This window comes from Eremothecium cymbalariae, chromosome 4 (genome assembly GCF_000235365.1).
Source record: "Eremothecium cymbalariae DBVPG#7215 chromosome 4, complete sequence".
NCBI lineage: Eukaryota > Fungi > Ascomycota > Saccharomycetes > Saccharomycetales > Saccharomycetaceae > Eremothecium > Eremothecium cymbalariae.
In genome coordinates, this window is record NC_016452.1 from 1,521,372 (window position 1) to 1,540,972 (window position 19,601).

At 39.1% G+C, this 19,601-nt stretch overlaps 11 protein-coding genes and 1 further gene across 11 annotated transcripts, besides 1 other annotated feature; 4 read left to right on the forward strand and 8 right to left on the reverse strand.

The window, feature by feature from the left end:
• Positions 1-10: 10 nt before the first annotated feature.
• Positions 11-940, reverse strand: Ecym_4781 (uncharacterized protein; the record flags this gene model as incomplete). The annotated part of the gene is made up of 1 exon (XM_003646562.1): positions 11-940. One exon carries the CDS (start codon positions 938-940, stop codon positions 11-13), a length of 930 nt encoding a protein of 309 aa, XP_003646610.1.
• Positions 941-1,163: 223 nt separating this feature from the next.
• Positions 1,164-1,805, forward strand: Ecym_4782 (uncharacterized protein; the record flags this gene model as incomplete). The annotated part of the gene is made up of 1 exon (XM_003646563.1): positions 1,164-1,805. The coding sequence occupies one exon, from the start codon at positions 1,164-1,166 to the stop codon at positions 1,803-1,805; it is 642 nt and encodes a 213-aa protein (XP_003646611.1).
• A 445-nt stretch (positions 1,806-2,250) lies between these two features.
• SPC1 (signal peptidase complex subunit SPC1) lies at positions 2,251-2,526 on the forward strand (the record flags this gene model as incomplete). Its single annotated transcript, XM_003646564.1, has 1 exon — positions 2,251-2,526. The coding sequence occupies one exon, from the start codon at positions 2,251-2,253 to the stop codon at positions 2,524-2,526; it is 276 nt and encodes a 91-aa protein (XP_003646612.1).
• A 175-nt stretch (positions 2,527-2,701) lies between these two features.
• On the forward strand, positions 2,702-4,128 carry Ecym_4784 (the record flags this gene model as incomplete).
• Positions 4,129-4,561: 433 nt separating this feature from the next.
• On the forward strand, positions 4,562-5,797 carry PDX1 (Pdx1p; the record flags this gene model as incomplete). Its single annotated transcript, XM_003646565.1, has 1 exon — positions 4,562-5,797. One exon carries the CDS (start codon positions 4,562-4,564, stop codon positions 5,795-5,797), a length of 1,236 nt encoding a protein of 411 aa, XP_003646613.1.
• A 212-nt stretch (positions 5,798-6,009) lies between these two features.
• Positions 6,010-7,515, reverse strand: MET3 (sulfate adenylyltransferase; the record flags this gene model as incomplete). Its single annotated transcript, XM_003646566.1, has 1 exon — positions 6,010-7,515. The coding sequence occupies one exon, from the start codon at positions 7,513-7,515 to the stop codon at positions 6,010-6,012; it is 1,506 nt and encodes a 501-aa protein (XP_003646614.1).
• A 290-nt stretch (positions 7,516-7,805) lies between these two features.
• On the reverse strand, positions 7,806-8,795 carry MHO1 (Mho1p; the record flags this gene model as incomplete). The annotated part of the gene is made up of 1 exon (XM_003646567.1): positions 7,806-8,795. One exon carries the CDS (start codon positions 8,793-8,795, stop codon positions 7,806-7,808), a length of 990 nt encoding a protein of 329 aa, XP_003646615.1.
• A 377-nt stretch (positions 8,796-9,172) lies between these two features.
• On the reverse strand, positions 9,173-10,162 carry SUI2 (translation initiation factor eIF2 subunit alpha; the record flags this gene model as incomplete). The annotated part of the gene is made up of 1 exon (XM_003646568.1): positions 9,173-10,162. One exon carries the CDS (start codon positions 10,160-10,162, stop codon positions 9,173-9,175), a length of 990 nt encoding a protein of 329 aa, XP_003646616.1.
• A 330-nt stretch (positions 10,163-10,492) lies between these two features.
• HIP1 (histidine permease) lies at positions 10,493-12,259 on the reverse strand (the record flags this gene model as incomplete). Its single annotated transcript, XM_003646569.1, has 1 exon — positions 10,493-12,259. One exon carries the CDS (start codon positions 12,257-12,259, stop codon positions 10,493-10,495), a length of 1,767 nt encoding a protein of 588 aa, XP_003646617.1.
• A 436-nt stretch (positions 12,260-12,695) lies between these two features.
• ESF1 (pre-rRNA-processing protein ESF1) lies at positions 12,696-14,588 on the reverse strand (the record flags this gene model as incomplete). The annotated part of the gene is made up of 1 exon (XM_003646570.1): positions 12,696-14,588. The coding sequence occupies one exon, from the start codon at positions 14,586-14,588 to the stop codon at positions 12,696-12,698; it is 1,893 nt and encodes a 630-aa protein (XP_003646618.1).
• Positions 14,589-14,917: 329 nt separating this feature from the next.
• On the reverse strand, positions 14,918-15,472 carry GSR1 (Gsr1p; the record flags this gene model as incomplete). Its single annotated transcript, XM_003646571.1, has 1 exon — positions 14,918-15,472. The coding sequence occupies one exon, from the start codon at positions 15,470-15,472 to the stop codon at positions 14,918-14,920; it is 555 nt and encodes a 184-aa protein (XP_003646619.1).
• A 514-nt stretch (positions 15,473-15,986) lies between these two features.
• On the reverse strand, positions 15,987-17,669 carry LCB1 (serine C-palmitoyltransferase LCB1; the record flags this gene model as incomplete). Its single annotated transcript, XM_003646572.1, has 1 exon — positions 15,987-17,669. One exon carries the CDS (start codon positions 17,667-17,669, stop codon positions 15,987-15,989), a length of 1,683 nt encoding a protein of 560 aa, XP_003646620.1.
• Positions 17,670-18,150: 481 nt separating this feature from the next.
• Positions 18,151-19,601: a sequence feature (telomeric repeat).

Here is a 19,601-nt window from a genome sequence, read left to right on the forward strand (position 1 = left end):
TATCAAGATTTTAAGCTGATATAGCAGTAGCGCCTGAAGTCCTCAGGACGAATTCAAAAGCTGCCAAAGCTGCCGCGTTAGCAGGGAAGCTTCTCAGAAAACTGGGCATAAACCCTTTAAAGAAGCCATTGATTCCTTTAGATCTCCAAATATCCACCACTGCAGTTCTCCAAGAGGTTAAGGAACCATTATATTTGTCACCACATAAAATAACTTGCTTAACAACATCAGACGGGTAAGCCATTGTCCAAAAGCCAAAGGATGCGCTTAACCCTCCAGCCCAAAAATTTATTGCCACTGTTGACATATTTGTATGTTTGTTAAACCAGCGCGTCAACAGCTCATATGAACCCCACCAAAATATAAAATTTGTTCTAAATATCATTGTGGATACTAGACCTTTATAAATGCCACTGATACCTTGAACCATATATGTTTTTTTCAGTACATCAATGGGACCTTTATACTTCGTTGTTGAAGCATCATATTGGACCTGTAATTTTGCCTTAACTAATTCGACCGGTGCCGCAATGAAGGATACAGACCATCCAGCCATCATTCCACTCAATATACAACCACTTAAAGGCAATTTCTCACTATGAGGATAGACGTATTTGTGTAAAAGCATTCTATAATTGTGCAGACAACCCAACATTACTGAATCCATTATAATCCAGCCAAATAATGGAGGTGTAAACCCTAGGTAAAAGCCACGAATACCCTGATTCTTAAACGTTTGAGATATACAATCTAAAGGGTCTTTAAATCGACATTCATTTTGTGAGGTTTGAAGACGCACTTTAATTGTGTCAAAAGGATGCCCTACAGCGTTTTTGGCAATTCCTGAGCACATACCAGCAACAAATCCCATAATACGTGAGTAGCTTTCATTGGGGGTTTTTAATATCTCTGGGGGTTCATTGGTCGTACCATTGCTCATTATTAGTGAAGCTTAGAAGTTAGGCGATCTATTTGTATGCATTAGTCGTATTTGCATATTCTTACTGCGAGCAGCTTTATAAAATATGTGAAAACTTTTGAGTCATTAAAGAGAAGCCGGGCCGCAGGAATTAGCACAATCAGTGATATACATTAAGAACAAATTATTTTAGTTAAAGATATCCTGAAATATTAAATATTTATAGAGGGTATTCATTGGAGCAATGAAAAAGCAAGAACAAGACCAGTTATTTCATTTGATTGTTCAACATTTACTGGATTCTCTCCAGTTGATTTGGACAATGTCAAAATTATGTTTCTACTTAGAATCCTTACCAAAACAAGATGGGGTCGACGTCATCAATAATAAAGATAAAGATCAACTGCTGCAGTGGGTAGACAATTTCAAGTTGCATTTACACGACAAAGTAGCTGAGTCTCAGTTGGATCGATGTAGGGATTTCGTTGATAAAACTATGCTACCAGGTATTTGCGCCATTAAAGACAAAATGCAAGCTCAGTTGCAACATTCTAAAGAAATAATTTTAGTCAACCAACTATCTAACTGTTTTAATGGTTTTATTCATACATTACAGTTCATAAGAAAGCTACCTATAGGTAACAGCCAAGCATCGTACGAAATCCCTTCTGAGCAGTGGAAAGTACTTCTACAAGAGCAAGACCAAATGAATTCAAACTGGAAATTACAATTAAACAAATTTAGCTTGCTAAGCGCTCAGTTAGTGGCTTCCAATGGTGCAGCAAAAGAACAAATGTCACAGTTTTATGATCATGTATATAAAAAGTGTAAAGAAGTTGGATCAAATCAAGAAGATCCTGAGAGACCAGAACGCTTAATCTTCTAAAATAATAATAAAATTAGATGTAAACCTTTTATTATTCAAAAGATATAAATAAATAATAATAAATAATTTTAGAATAAAGATGCGGTTCATACATGTATAAAGATATTATATATGGCAAGAGCATACTTTACAAGTCTAATGATGATTAAGCTATTAAAATTTTCTCCTGGTCACTAACTATTGATTCTGTTAGATTAGCAACACTTATATTATTTGTTATTGCATTCTTGTTATTATTCACTATTGGTGGATTAACAGGTGTGGTATTGGCTAATTCATCATTATATGTAGCATTCCAAGATAAAAGAATGTTATATATTAATAAATATATTAACTATATATCGAACAAGTTTCGCGCAGCTGCTAACTTGGATTGAAATATTTATGCTTCACTTTTCGTTATCAAACTAACGGCCACATTGCAAACATCAAGATAATAAGCAATATGGAAGTTCTACAAGAACTTGGCTGGAAACTTCTATTTCCTATTGATTTCGAGTCGCAGCGGTATACAGCGGCTATATCTTCCAAATTAATTGCTGTGGGGACTGTTTTGGGTTGTCTGTTAGGATATTTTACCAATTGCTGCTTAATGACGGTGTATACTTTTGGGGCTACTTATATTTTAACCCTACTAATTGTTGTACCAGCTTACCCAGCCTACAACAAGAAACGCGTGAATTGGGTTGGGAGTACTAGTGTAAATACCAAACGTTTATAGATGGTTTGGTTGTTTATCTCATTATGTATGTCCTAGAAATAACCGATATGTTTTACTCCCTATTTGCTAGCAATAGAAAAAGTAGAGGAATCTTCAGTCCCAAGCGAAGATAATACGAACCAGCGCAGCATTATAAGCTCTATGGATCGTATATATGATTCCGCATACCGAAGCAATGGTTCCTAGGGGTTCTTTATTTCTGGGTTTTAATTTGTCAACTCAGTAGCTGATATGCTTGGTGGTGGATGTAAAGCTAAACATTCAACACCTGGTTACAGAAGATTTTAATAAAGATTTCCCAAAGTACAATACAACAAATGGAGTATATGAGGATGAAGGAACAATAGTTGAGGCACTGGTATGCATGTGGTTAGAGGCCATTGATTTGTGGTTTGAAAGGTTGTCCAAAAAGGCCGATCTATTACAAGTGCTGGGGATCTCAGGTCCGTGTCAACAACATGGTTCTGTTTATCGAATGAATACGTTGGAAGTGTTAGAAGGTCTTTCTGAAAGAAATGACCTTTTAGAGCAGCTCCATCCGTGTTTTAGCCGGTCCACGGCTCAAGTGGGAAGATTATAGCACAGGGGACCAATGTGTAGTATTGACAACATATGTGGCAGTCCTCACAGAATGGATGAAATTACTGGATTTGAGGCAAACTGTCGTTTTACAGGACTTCATATTATGAAAATCCATGATACAGAATTGGAAGTGTGTGAAAATACAGCGACTGTATCTCTGGTTTCATCTTCGAATGCATTTTCCGGGAAGTTGGTTCCTATAGAGGAGGCGATGCTTGTGGAGTGAACCTGTACGATATTAAAAATCGAAAATATCATCGTAAGCTTGTTTATTTGATAGGTGGTACTGATCTCATTACAAAATTGGGAGGCCAACCGACTATTTTAATGGCATGCCACAACTTCCGGGGCATAAATTTTATACATTGAACTATTTCAGACCACTACATGGGCATGATTTGCTACTGTTCTTTGCCACAAGAGCAGATTAAAAACACACGGAATGATCAGAGTGTGGTGCTTGTTTCAAAATGCGTTAGATGACTCAGCTATTGATTGTATGCATGAGATTGCTGTATACTTCCCACTTCCAGACATTGCATCATCCGTTAACTACTCTATAACTAAGAGTACGGTTTTTGAAAAAGATGAACAGCCGTATCGTATTTTAGCAGCTTTGCTAGCGTTCAGCATGGTTTCATGCACATTGTACAGTCGCAGGCATTGAGATGTTGGGTGCGAGTTTCCACGTTGTTTTTAACAGAACCTTCTATAACTAAAATTCACCAGGAGATAATTTTCTACAGTAAAACCCAAGATGCTTCAAACTCCTGTAAGTAGCCAAGCATAGCATTCTTTGTCGTTGTTGCTGCAAAAAATGACTCTATAGTAAAACTATGGCAAATGTAATTGGTGCTACAAAGGGTAATTATCGCTTTTGTAACCCCCTCACGACTGTGCCCTAGGGGCAGCTATAAGGCGTTTTGGTATTATTTGAACCGTGAAAGTATAATCGTTGATCACTTTACGTTATGACTAGACAAATCATACTAATGGGATTGTTTCAGTCAATATCTGTGAAACAGATATAGATGTATAGAGACAATCTAACTTCACGATTCGCCCACTTAGTGTCATGGAACAGCACCTTTGATGCTTTTTTGCCTTTTCTGAAAAGGAACTATATAATAGAGGCAGCAGGTTGTCTTCTCCTCTATCTTTTATGAGCACTAAATAAATCTTTTTAAAGTTTAACTATACCTCGTAGTGTGTCTACGAGTTTGCCAACCGATTCATCGTCAAAAGCGTTTTGTTTTATATGCATATTGAAAAAAGGTTTTTCGATGATGAAAATGGAATTCGACGAATTTAACCTCTAAAGAATTACTAGTGTGTAATAAGTGGAATAAAAACTATTCAGCTCGTTTTTAAAAAGGCAACCAGTTAGAAATTCAGGTTCTGGTTTGCTCTTTAATTGCTAATAATATTTTGACTGTGCTTCAATATCTTAGAAATGCTACGTGCCCAATTATGGAGACGTTCAGCTAGGGTCTCGATTCAGCGTTATCTACACTCTACCACTTTTCTAAATGGTATTCAGCCATTTAAGATGCCAGCAATGTCTCCGACAATGGATAAAGGTGGTATTGTTGAGTGGAAGTTTCAAGTGGGAGAGCCTTTTAATGCTGGTGATGTTATCTTGGAAGTTGAAACAGACAAGGCACAAATTGATGTTGAAGCGCAAGATGATGGTAAGTTCGCTGCTTTTGTTAAGAGTAATGGTTCCAAGGATGTTAATGTTGGCGAAGTTGTCGCGTTTATCGCAGAAGTTGATGATGATCTTGCTACTTTGGAAATCCCCAAGTTGACTATGGAGCCTCGCGCTGAATCTCCCAAGAAGGTAGAAAAGTCTATTGAAGAGCCAGTTACTCCTAGTCCTGTTCTGAAGGAGAATTCAAAAACAACAAAGGCTTCTTCTATTTCTACTTATGATAGTATTTTTAATAAAGCAGATGTCAACCAAACCCTGTTACCCTCTGTTTTGTCTTTATTGCATGCTAATGGTATCACCGCCTCTGAGGCAATCTCTAGCATCAAAGCTTCTGGCCCTAAAGGAAAGTTGTTGAAGGGTGATGTTTTGAGTCATTTAGGTAGAATTTCTTCCCAAAGTATCGAGAAAGTTACTGCTTATATTAAGAAGCACGAAAATTTGGATTTGACTAATATCAAGTTGAGGGTACCAGCGCCACAGGAATCGGGATCTAGCAAAGATGTCACTCCAAAACCACCAGCATTTGAGCCCTTGGTTATCCAGGAACAGCTGTTCATAAATGCTCAAAAAGATGTCTCTTTTGATGCCCTATCTAAATCTCTTCAGGAATATATTCGTGAGGCTAATTCCATTGCTCACAGCGAGGCAGTTGGTAATTCGCAGTCTGACTTATTTGATCCTTTATTTGAGGATTTGATCACTGTAGAACCAAAGAAACCACGTTTCCATGTTTCGTTTAAGTTGTCTCCATTGTGTGGTGATGAAAATTTATCCCAGAAAAGTCACAACGATATATTTGATTTACTGGCTGGAAGTTACAACTCCGCCAAACCCAGTCCGGCTCCAAAAGAACCTTTAACCCAGGAGTATACTTTAGACTTGAAGGTCAAGGTAAATGCAGACTTCTCTGATGGTGAAATAAAGGCTCATAGATTTATTGACTATATGAGACATTTAGAAATTTTTTCAAAAAACTAAGCTATATCGTTCCTTGTTTTGGATCTATGTTGTATCATAATAAATGATATAATTACGGCTTAAATTCACTAAGTCTCCATCTGTATGTTCAAACCATATGGCTCTCGAATACATGTAACATACATTATATTTAAAGAATACTATATAGTTCGATCCAGAACTATCGGCAACCAGTTATCAGGTAGTTGAAATAAAAAATAGAGTGTACCTTATTAAAATACAAAATATCCATTATCTTCTAAGAATAGAACCACCTTCTGGACGATGTTCAAGATTGGTTCATTTGATGAAATCTGGACGTTACAATTAGAGTCGTCACCAATGGTGTAAGTGTTTCTAATACCATCAGATTGGTTTAAATCTCTAGAAATAATCAGTCCAGTACCACTTCGAATGAATTCAGGAACCACTTCGATTAAATCATCTTGATTTTTGTGATCAAATATTTTATAGTGCCTACTACCACCAAATTGTAAGAAAGTAGATAGCAATGCAGTTGCAAGTTGCTTAGAATTTCCATCTTTTAGAACAACAGCAAATCCCTGATTCTTTTTAGGAGGGTTAGATTCTCTAAGTATTTTCACAACTTCTGGGTAAGAGAACCAGTCAGGGATATCTTCACCATATCTTAAACGTTTTCTCAATTCTGTACCGCTGATGTTTAACGTTGTTGTAATGGAAGTGTCAATTTCATCAAGTGGCGCGTATCTGCCCTCATCAGGCAAGTACGTTACCATTCTAAAAGGAACAACCTGAATATCTAACTCATCGCTATAATGTCTAACCAAGTCTTGCGCATCGTAAGGCGCATAGAAATCAACTCCTTTGGAGTTCTTACCTGGCCCAGCATGGTCCCGGCCTACAATAAAATGGGTAGCACCATAGTTCTTTCTAATAATAGCATGCCATACAGCTTCCCTGTCACCTCCCATTCTCATAGCCAATGGCAACAAAGATAGCTGTGCAAGACCATTTGGATACCTTTTTATGACTTCCTGGTAAACTCTAACACGAGTATGGTGATCTATATCCCCAGGCTTAGTTAGGCCCACTACAGGATGAATAAGAACTTTCGCATTGTGTTCTCTTGCAGCGCGTACTGTCAGTTCCCGATGGGCCTTATGCATAGGATTCCGTGTCTGGAAAGCGACTATACGATCCCATTTCTTAGACTTAAATTCTGCTCTCAATTCAGCAGGAGTCTTCCTCAAACCAGGATAGTCATAATGCACTGGCAGCTGGATAGCCTCTAAGGAGCCACCGACATAAAATTCCCCAGCCTCATTATTGAGATACTTGACAGCAGGATGCTCCTCATCGCCTCGAAATACTTTTTCAGCTTCCATCTTTTTGTCCGGTCTATACACATCTTGTACGGTAAGAATAGCAATGCAGATCTCTTCATCTTGCAATAACGTCACTCTATCGCCAGGTTTCAACTCAGCAGCAAATTCAGCATTTATATCAAGGGTGATAGGAATAGTCCACAGAATCCCATTTTTCAGCCTACAATTTGTCACAACAGATTCGTAGTCTTGTTGTGTCAAAAATCCAACTAATGGTGAAAACCCACCGTTCAATATTAATTCCACATCACATAATTGTCTTGGGGTTAGCCCCCAAGTCTTTAGTTTTGTAGCTTCAAGCAATAAATTATCACGTTTATGAGCATCTCTGACGATTAAATCTTGTAGAATATCACCGTGTGGCACAGGCATTATTACTTTCGAATATGATTTACTTACGACGAGTGAGAAAGGTAAAATTCTTGATATATAATGTAGTTTAAAAAAGAGTAAACTAGACTATTGAAACTTATTATATATCATTTCCACATGCTCCATCAGCCTTTGAATTTAGACTCCTCAAACCATAAAGTCTTCTTATATCATTCAAATCTTTATAAACTATGTGGCGCGTCTCTATAATTGAAGAGAAATGTCATGTGACGGGACAAAATCACGTGAATGCAAAGTCATAAATAGTTTAAAGTGGATTTGAATACCAACTAGACCACGCAATATCCCGCCGCGTAGGAAACGCTGCTTTCATCCAGGGACTCCACATTACTACTTTGAGAGTAGCCGCTCCACTTGAATGGATGAGATGTATTAAGGTAGCTTAGCAAACATAAGAAAACACCTGTAGGCTTCTCCCCGCAAATAGTATTTCCAGTGACTTCCAAGTACTCTTTCCAAGCAGCGTATGTATCCTTCGGGCCATTTTTTTGTGCTAGTATATCCATTGCATAACGATCTAGGAGTTCTATGCTCTTGTAAATTTTTAAACAATGATGATCGAGTTTACTTCTAGTTGTAAGCGTCTCGATTTCAGTCAATTCCGCAATAGCATCAGCAATATCTTCGTGCGAACTCACATAACCGGTATAGCCAAACCTCCGACCCCAATGGCAAAAGTCAGAACTTATGATAAAGATGCTGTCTCCAGACTTAAGATATTCCAACAAGCATTTACCGATGGTGTAATCGATCTTGGTTGAATTGTGAGAAATTAGGATGGGTACAACACCTATCTTAGATGGGGAAAGGCCGTTGTGAATCAAAGTTTGGTACCACATAGGGTATTGCATTTCTAACGAGTGTTCATCTTGGTCTGCCTCTTGATCGAGATTTGCGAAGAGTTCAGGATTCGATAACAATTTTTCGACCGTTTCAACATCAACTTTCAAACTCCCTAATGGCGTCTCGAGAACCTCATACCGAGATATGAGCCCCTTGTTCTTGAAATAAAAGTGGTGACTTGGACCAAGAATAAAAACTCTTTTTATCTGATCTGTAATATCCAATTTCGCGTAGGCCTTTGCCATAGTTTCCCCACAATATGAATACCCTGCATGGGGGGAGATTATAGCCCTCGTACCCTTAACCGGGCCACCATTTTCCTTTATTGCCTCAGTGAAGAACGTCCCGAGTTGTTGTGACAAACTGCTAGGGTTGGATAAATACCATGAGCCTGAATGTGTTGCTGGTCTCGACATTGTTAAATTTACCACTAATCAAGGAGCTAACTATCAACTTTTCCAATTGGAGTATTATTATACTGAACTTAGTGGCACCGAAAAATAAAGAGGCAAATATATATATATATATAATAGATAACTATTGGTTCAAATGAACGCAACTGTGCAGCACTCTTGCCGTTGTAGATAAGCGGTATGGTTTAATAAGTCAATAGTATTACCCCTTAGGATCTTTTATAACGATATTAAATCACGTGGATGAATCACCCCTGTTACCCTGTGCTGAAGATTGCAGAAGTATGTAATCTTGATTAACGGTTTGGTGGACAAATATACAAATTGTTTAGCGTGTTATTTATATTTATAGTGATTTATAGAGGCATTTGGCATGGTATTTATTCGTAATCAGAGTCTTCCTCTTCACTGTCAGACCTATTTTCTAATTCCTTACTTTCCAAGAGTGCTTGCAACTCAGCGTCTTCAGTTGCAGTGACCGCCTTTGGAGGCATTGTAACATTGCAAACACCTTGGTACTTGGAGATAACCTCTTCAATTTTAGAGATTGCATGCTGCAGGGACTCAATACCTTGATTTTTGTCCAAAGCTTGGGTTGTAATAACGTACAATGGGGCAGCAACTAGTTTAACTTTAATCTGCATCTGTTCAGTAGATGTATCCTCTGCGGCCTTTAATGCTTCCTTGATAGCTTCGATACCCTCATAGCTAAAACAAGAAACTTCGACGTCAGCTCTAATTTTAATTGCCTGTGGAGTGAGTCTCCTACTGATGTATTGCTTCAATTCATCGAAGATCTCTGAAGATGGGGGTTCAATGCCTTCCCAGACAGTTTCATCGACAATTGAGAGCTTGAAAGCGTCATAAGCATGACCGTACTTTCGACTTAATGGCCATGCAACGGTCTTATACAATTCTTCCAATGAGAATTGGAATTTCTCTGCACATTGTCTTAAAATGGAGTGTACAGCTTTAGATTTCTGATACCTTTCCTCACACTTGATCATATCTTCGTTAGACACACGTCTTTTTGATAAATCAATGTATCCTTTCTCTTTATCCACACGAAGCACAACCACAACCTCATTCTTACCAACACGGATCAACTTCTGAATAGATCTAATACGTCTACGAGACAACTCCGATAACAGGACCATACCTTCAATATTGTCATATTCTAACAATTTCACATATGCACCCATTTCAGCAATCTGCTGAACATTGACCATTACAACATCTTCAACTTCTGGGTACTTGTTTTCATAGAATCTACAGTTAGATGTGGACATCGCTAAAGTTCCCTTGCTTGGGTTCAGTGCTTTTACAACAGTGCTCGAACCTTCAAGGTACATTTTAAACTCATCTTCCATTTTGTTAGGTTTTGCTTCACGGAAAATTTTTCAATGTCGTTAATAGTGAGTTGATACATAATCGCTGACACTGACGTTGTAGTCGTTAAGTGCTGCCATTTAGTATATGTGAAACCTTCACTATTACTCATCAGTTGTTTAGAGGATTAAGAACATATTTGTTGGACTAAATAGACTCATAGATGCATATGAATCCTGCTTATCAGTAGCTTTAATTTTTAAAAAACTTTCAATTTTTAGTTTATTGAAATATGTATCGTATATATATACATGTAATATTCGTACATTTTATAACAGAGATATTAAATAGATAGTATATTCAATTGTAGTTTAACACCATAAATTCCATAGCTTTGCAATGAATGATTTTCGGGCCATATATTCATTAAATTCCTGTTTCTCCTTTTCTAGCTCTTCTTTATCTATCATCCTTCTACCAGTGTTAACATCTATTTTATTAGAACGGATCATCCAACTCCAGTTTCTCTTGTAAAGCTTATGGCCTACGAAACAGAATAGGAATATAGGCAATGATAGATAACCTTTAAAAAATGACTCCCAATCCGCACCAGAACTGCCCGCTGGAAATAGTGAAGTCCAAAAAGATGCAATAAGAACGAGGATAATCACAACGCATCCATACCACGAACCGATAACGCCTGTCATGGATAAGTAAGGCAGTTCGTCTAGAGAATATCCTTGTGTATTGAGAGCTCTGCGGAAGCGGATGTGAGAGATGTTGATGGCTAGCCAACAAAACAATGTGGAAAGCCCAGACAAGGCACTCAACCAGACAAAAATCTCTTCTTGTTTATTACTTGCTGCAATGAACGATAACAGACCAAAAACCAAAGTGAATATTATAGCAACAATTGGTCTTCCTCTATTATCAATATAAGTAAAAATGCGCGGCAAATTACCAATTTCGGCCATAGAAACCATACATCTAGAACATGCATAAACAGAGCTGTTTGCAACTGAGATTATGGCGATGAGAATAATGGCGTTCATTAATGATGGTAAGCCTTGTATGCCCCCATTTTCAATTGCTATAACTAAGGGAGAGGCAGCAACATCTACAGAGGAAGATGCACTCAACAACTTAGGGTCATCATGACGCACCAGACAGCCTATAATGGTGAGCACAAGCAAGTATGATAATGTGATCAACCAAAAGGTTCTTTTAGACGCCTTTGGCAGTGTATATCTGGGGTTTGCAGATTCTGCAGCGGAAACACCAACCAGTTCAGTTCCACTATAACTAAACGCTGCAGTGACAAACACAGAACAAAGGCCTTTAAACTGAGAACCGGGACTGGCACCTACGAAAGATCCCGGATCATTCCAATACTTAGCTCCAATATAACCATTTTTAGGGCCTCCGCCGCATATAAGAACGATTCCAAGAATTGTAAATCCTCCGATTGCCAAAATTTTCACCATGGACAATATAAACTCTGTTTCACCAAACGATTTGACATCTAGCAGACTAGCAAGGAAAATACAAACATAAAATACAGCAACCCATGCATCAGAGTTTACCGAGTTGTTCCAATACCGAATGGTGATAGATGCGGCAACTAACTCAAGAGGCAGCAGTACAGCCCACTGTGCAAGATAATTGATATTCACAGCGAATCCAAGTGAAGGATCAACTAGTCGGGTAACATAGACATTGAAACCGCCGACAACAGGAAATACTGCAGCCAATTCTCCTAAAGCATTAACAATAGTGAACAAACATGTAGATATGATAGTCCAAGCGATCACCAGTGATGCTGGGCCACCAATATTTAAAGCCGATCCAGAGTTAACAAATAATCCGGTACCAATGGCACCACCAACTGCAAGAGTTAACAAGTGACGAATCGACAAATCTCTATTTAAATTCAGCGATCTCTTTGTAGTATTGAAAATGGCTTTTTCCACATCATCCATATCCTCATATTTCTTTCCCATCACTTGAACGTCATAATTTGACTTTGTCAGTGATTCCACAACTTCAACTTCTTCCATACGTTTAAAACTACTAAACAACTTGGTCCAGCTTTTGCTGATACTTGTCTCAACTTCCGATTCAAGTTTTGTATCTACCATAATAATATTTGCAGCTTTAAAACTCACCTCTATCTTTCAAATAAAGGCTATCTATGCTATAACTTTACTCACACCTATAATTCCATGAAAGCTATACTTTTATAGCTATGTGAAAAATGTTATATGCTGTTGATGTAATGTAATTTCAAACTAACTTGTCCAGGCAGCGATGAGTAATAATGCCAAATACGTAAATTTCCTGGTGAGATTGAATGTTCTATGCGGAGGAAGGTCTTCGTTACGCAGACGCAGTTTCTCGAGAAAACATTCAAATGTATGGGTGATAAACCTTCAGATAATCACGTGATACATACATATGATGAGATGTCAGTGGGTATTCTGCAAGCATTGCACATCTGCGTTTGGAAAATTTCAAGTATAAATACTGCCCTTGAGGGTTTTATTATATGCAACTCTAATGTATATAACTATGGATTTACTTTTTATGCACTTTTTTATGCTTTTTCTTAAATTTTTCAACTAAACTGTTCAAGCTGTCTGTTTGACCACTTTGAGGGTGGTCATAGGACGCTTTACGCTTGTTAAAAGCTTTCTTCATTTTAGAGGAACGTCTAGTACGTTCTTCTAAAATCTCTTTCATTGCAGGCGTCTTCTTGAATTCGGGCTGTGAGGGATCAATGGCAAAATCATGGTCCTCAAACACTTCTTTAAATCTAGGATCATTTAAGTCAGGTTTGAAGTTATCGTCCACAATAACGTTTTTGTTCTGATATCTTGACTTTTTTGTCTTCTCCTTTTGGGATTTTATTATTTCATTCATATTAAAATGTGCATTATTGTTTAATGTCGATTTTTTACCAGTCTCATCCTCTAACATTAGTAACTCCAGCTCAGCTTGCTTCTTCTTCCTCAATTCTTTTTCGGCTTCTGTTACTGCACCATCATCACCCTTTCTTCTTCTTGCCTTCTTCTCATCTATAGCTTGCATTTTTAATTCCTTCACTCTTTCCTTTCTCTTCTTACGTCTTTCTTTTTCTTTACGTTTGATCTTGTCAAGGGCGGTTTCTTCTTCATTCTCTTCCTTTGGTGCATCCCCATTTTCCAGACCTGGAGTAAATGTGATCTCGACATCAGCCTCTTCCTCACTTCCATGTTTGTCGAATACCGATTTGTGAGCAACCTGTATTGAGTCATTCACTAATGACCTGAGAGCATTTTTGGTCTTCTCATTGGTCTCTCCTTCCGATGAATCTGAATCGGATGCTAAGTATGCCTTGAAGTCCATTTCTTCAATTTCTTTCTGATTAAACGCCCTCTTTGATATCTCCACTCTATCAGCAGGAGTTTCATCCCAGGTTAATTTAACTTGTGAATGTTGCAAGGCAGAGGTACTGAACTGAGTAGGCTTATAATCTTTAGGAACAGAAACACATTGATCTCTTGGATCATCCTCAAACTTCATATTATCAGGCACGTACCTTAAGTCAAACATATTAGCTGTTGATTCAAATTCGGTCCCATCACAATTTTGGTAGATTGCTTTCGCTGTTAGGACATCACTGCAGTAAACTACTGCATAATAATATCTTAATCTGTCAAGCTGATAACGGCGGAGAGCTTTGGAATCATAATCCTTTTCTGCATCGTCTACTTCGTATAAATCGTTGATATCTATGTCGGAGTTCTCATCATCTGAATCTTTTTCTTTCTTTGATTGTTTCCGCTTGAAGAGTTCCCTTGGAGGTCCCTCAACTTCCTCACGCTTCATTCTTTCCTTACCAAATTCGCTAGGATAAATAGCAACCTTCTTAATACTTCCTCCATTTGGAACAAATGAATTGAAAGTGGCCAGTAAATCTACGGACCTCACATGGTCCCAGTCCAAATTGACCACTGCAAATACCTTTGTTGGATCACCTGTCTCTGGTTTCGACTCTTCAATTTCCAATTCTGAATCTGGATCCAGTGCACTGTCTTCAGATTCCTCCTCGGATTCACTGGAAGAGTTTTCGTCAGACGACGATTCATAATCTAATGGCACCTCTCCACGAGCTCTATCTAATGCAGAAACAGCTATGTCTTCGGTTTCACCTTCCTCGTCATCCGACTGAATCTTTTCAACACTTTCATTTTTTGAGAAGTATCGATCAAAATCTTTCGCTTCTTTTTCATCATAGCTGCCAATTCGTCTACCATATTTGTCCACCTTAGCTTTACGTTTGAATTCCAAGTCCTTCTTACTAAATCTATCATCCAATGTAATTTTCAGTTTGTTGACTTTGGGTTTCCTGAACTTGGGATCATTGTGGATGCCCGCAAACCTTGAATCATTCGTAACTGGATCACGCTTTTCCCTTTTATCAGACATAATGCACAGTTATCAGTTATTGGTTGATTTCTTGCGATGACCCTCCTTTCTAAAATCATTATGTAGATTTTTTAAGATAACAACTTACAAAAAATTTGAAAAAAAATTTGAAAAAACCGTGCGGCTGAATATAGTTGTACAAAATGATCTTTGATTACATAACAATATATGACAGCTGAGAACTACATAGTAATATTGATCATCACAAACCACAATTAAAAACCGAACTACTCAGGTAAGCGCCAGGAACAAACCACCACGGCGTATTTCAGTTGTCTCCATAAATCAACCTAAACTTACTATCAAATATATGAACTATATATAGGGAACTATTTCTTCTTCCCAAAAAAACCTCTTTTCTTCTTCTTTGAATCCACTTTAACTCTGGGAGGCTGAAATACAGCTTGCTCACCTCCATAACTGAATCCATGAGGTGAATCACCCATTTGTGCACCATAGGCATCCATAGTATTAAACGCCGGGAATTCAGGTCTTACATGAAAACCGTACCTGTTAGAATCTAGCTGCGACATCCAACGGGGATCGCCTGTTATGGCGTATTCAAAGCCCCGTATGGTATCCAATGGACGTTCGTCCCTGGCTCTAGTTGGATTAGAAATATCTGGTTTCGCAATCGGCCTTCCAAACACATCTTTAATCCCTTGAGATGTAGCCCCCCCGTACATATTACGCTGTCCATTTTCATTAAAGATATCCGCAGCTTGTTCGAAAGGCTGAGCTTCGTTCACCGCTGCTAAAATTGGATCATGCACCGACGCTGTACGAAGTTTGAGATGGTCACGATCATCTTTTGTAAGTTTCATCTTTCCAGCACGTTCTTTGGACGAGTTAGAAGAACCGGTACTTTTTCTAAATACCCCCATTTTTTTTATTAACCAGCCAACTAATAATGTATCCTCGTTCAACAGAAGCCTACTTTTTAGATATTTAGGCTGTAAAGATATATATATGATGTATATGTACCAATATTATAAATGTAATATGCTACGAATATCGAGTGCGCCTCTCTACATTGAGAGAGCGAGGAGACACAAGTACGGCACGGAATCTTTGAGAAGTTCCGCCCAATGTTGCGATGCACGGAGGCTCGGGCTCGAGCTCGAGAGCTTGAAACCCTGGCTTTGTTTGATTAAGTAGGTACACAAGCCTGGGAGAACTGAGGAAACAAAAAATATTCCGACATTCATGCACTCTGGTTTCCCGTCTCTACGGGTTCTTAACTGATTTCCAGTATGTACAATTGTAATCCCGAATAGTTACTGTGGTGTACAACATCTAAAGTTGGATTGCAGTGCCTACAGCTACCTATTGCCGCAGTACATTGTAGGTGGATAAATTGCTTTTTGTAATGGGGAAAGCTCTACAATTTTTCCCACCTCAAAGGGCAATCGTGGTTGCTGCAATACAGCATTCCAGAACAGCTGACTTGATGATTTTACAGGCGGACAGTAGTTGCTCACGTGATATGGAGGCATTAACACATATCTTTAAATTGGGGACGATAGGCAAAGCCTCATGCTTTAAGGCTATAGCATTCCTCGTTATGAGGACTTTGCTCTGGAGCGCACGATCTACAATACTTTGCAGAAATAGTTCTTCTTGTTCCCAGGCTTCCACGTACTTGTTAGTGAGCGAGCGAGCGTGTAGCTGGGAGAGCTCATCGAAAACGGATTTGTTGGTAGACCCAAACAGTCTGGCACGTAGAGCCATGGTTAATTGCAAATGAAGCACAGCAGAGTGTTCGTTGGATGTTACTACCACGAACTTTCTGAGTTCACGGTCATTACTGAAAAAGGTGTGGAGGGGCTTGGTGACTGCGTGCAACGCACGAACAGCGGAATTGTCTTCATCCATGGACTTTAGGACTTTAAGAGCTGCAGCACATGTGTATGGTGGTAGAGATGCAGAGAAGCAATAAGCATTCGATCCAATGCGCTGGTGCTGTGACATGATGTTGTCACCAAGTGCAAAGCCACCTGAAGAACCGAGAGAGTATGCCAATGAACCAATAGTAATATCTATGGAGTTGTCTCTCTCCATCTTAAAATGTTCTGCAAGTCCTCTTCCAGTGGCTCCCAGCACACCAATTGAATTTGTTTCATCTACAATCAAACGGTAACGGTATCTAACCTTTAATTCCACCAATTGCGGTAGAGGTGCCAAATCACCGGAACTGTGGAAAAGGCCCTCGGTGACGATAAATTTACGAGGAATTGCAGGTAAACAATCAGCACGTTCACGTTGATCTAATTCTTCAAGCAAATCCTCTAGCGATTTCATGTCGTTGTGCTTGAAGTAGTAGACAGTAGATCTGCTCAATTGCAATGCATTCTGCATAGAGACAGAGACTTGGTCGTCCGCCACGATCACATCACCACGCTTGGTGAATGCAGGCACAACGGAAGAGGCAACACAGAAATCTTGACCATACAAAACAGCATTTTCTGTTCCAAAAAATCTTGCAAGTTTATACTCTAGATTGTAATGTACGTCTTGATTCCCATAAAACCCAGCAGGGCCGCAAGAACCAACACCGTAGTTTCTAATTGTTTGTTCAACAACTTCAACCACTTCAGGCTTCCGTGATAAGTGTAGAAAGTCATTTGATGCCATATTTAACACACCTGTGTACTTCTCACCTCCATTTTCACGCTCAACAGTGAAATACAGCCCTAGATCATCCTCCTGAGCTAATACTGGAACCTTGCCTAGACGCCAATTTTGCCGTTCATCCTGCACAACAAGTTCTTCAGGCTGCCACTCAGCAATGAGCAGTTCCTCCTCCTTTAATGACAATGGTGGTTGAATTTGTTCACCCTGTTTTCGCGGCTTGTTCAAGTAATAGATAATTCCATAGATAATTAACGCAATCTCAATCATTGTACGATATGGGTCATCTTGGTGCGATTTTGCAACATAATCGACTACATATTGGGCACCGGGTATGTTCATGAATCCACGTTGCATGTAAAACCACAAATAAGACGTCACTGTGATTACACTGCTGGGGATGGGGATGCTGGAAGGAAGCACATCTGGAACGCGCTCCAAGCTCTTCATCATTCTGGGTTTCCTTTCAATATTGTCTGAGCTATAGCCCACTATATGAACCCTCCCAATTTTTACCTGTTACCGTACAGGTTTTCGATGTTTGATTTCGCAGAACCTGGAATAACAAGAATAAGAGTGCATCTTCCCGGTTGTTGTTTAAGAGCAGCAGCAAACCCGACAATGAATTAGATCACCTGACTGGAAATGAAAATTTAATATCCTCTCAAATCACGTGGTAAACCATATTTGGGTACAATTGATATCATCGCATGAAAGTTTGGCCATCCAATATTCCGTAATATGATATATGGATGGCCGCTGCATATATTTATTAATCTCAAACTTGAGGAAATATAATTAAATAATTATACTAATGTTCTCGGCCTCCCGTGATCTAGCAAAGTTTTTATTAAAAGTGGAATTCTGAGTTCCAATTAAAAAATATTACTAGACATACAATTTAACGAAATTATGTGGTACGCGACTGTCAGTTATATACCAACTTTCGGCGTCAAATAACCCAAAATATGATATATATTATGTTAAATATCATAGTTGATGTATGGAAGTTATAGAGGTAATTAATTCATTTAAAACACAGGTAGATTCTTTTTCTTGTATTAAATTTATATAGTATAGGTCATTTAGGTAATGTCATGTTGAGTCTAATTCCGGTACGGGTTATCTGTTTGGACGCAGTCACGTGGATGACAGAGTGGTGGGATGGAGTGCAAAAATTAAAATCGTAATCGTCTGTTTGGAGAGACGACAGTCAGTGAGGTAGCATAAGTGGATGGACCAGTGTCTCAGAGGTGTGGTGCCGGGGTGAAGTGCACAAATATATTAAGATATGATAAATAAATAACACTATAATTGCATGAATAATAATATATTTATATATGTGTTCGCTAATGTAAGTTATCCGTACCTTATATGGATATGGTTAGGTATATACTGTATTTATACTAGCGACGCAGCGTTGGGATTTCAGGAGCGGCAGGGGTGGCGGAACGACGCCTATGACAGTATTAGAAGGTCCGATAGGATCCGGTGAAGTTTTCTCGTTCTTAGTCATGTCCGTAATTTGTATTTTGGTTTTCGTTATTGCCACATTGATTTTGAGTTATTATCACTCTGATAGGTGGTAGGGCGTCGTAGAGTATATATATCGCACATATGACGAGAAAGATACCAGAACAGATTTGTCTGAACTTGTAAGAAAATGATCTGCGTGGAGATGAGGGATCTGTTCCCGTAGATACATCGTTTCCAACTGATGTAAGGCGGCAACAACCTTGGCATGTCAGCGTAGCATTCTCAAGGTGTTCCGACTCTTTAGTGGCCTTATCCTCGGAGGCTCCATATGGTGGAACAGCTTTTTCCATGATTATAATCTTAGTCTTAACTCTGGCAACGCTACCAAACAACTAAAGTCGGTGCTTGCTAAGTTTTAGTTGAGGTCAATTACTGTTTATATATCTCTAGTCTGATCAATTACATCTAGGGATCTCTGTATCCGAATTTATTCTAGTAGTTTGGGTCTTCTGTAGTTTCTGTTTCCTATCAGAGAGACTAATGTAAATATCCCCTTATCCACTATCTGATTATCTGATGAATGGAAGCAGGCGAATAATGGAAGGCATGGCAAAGCAGAGCAGCATATACCTCTCAGGGAGCAGTGTATGGTCCAGGAGGGTCACGTGGATCTGGCGGGCGACGGGAGGGAGCGGTTTCAGGCAGCGTACGGGTCTCTCAGCGGTGTGGTGTACGGGTCTCTCAGCGGTGTGGTGTACGGGTCTCTCAGCGGTGTGGTGTACGGGTCTCTCAGCGGTGTGGTGTACGGGTCTCTCAGCGGTGTGGTGTACGGGTCTCTCAGCGGTGTGGTGTACGGGTCTCTCAGCGGTGTGGTGTACGGGTCTCTCAGCGGTGTGGTGTACGGGT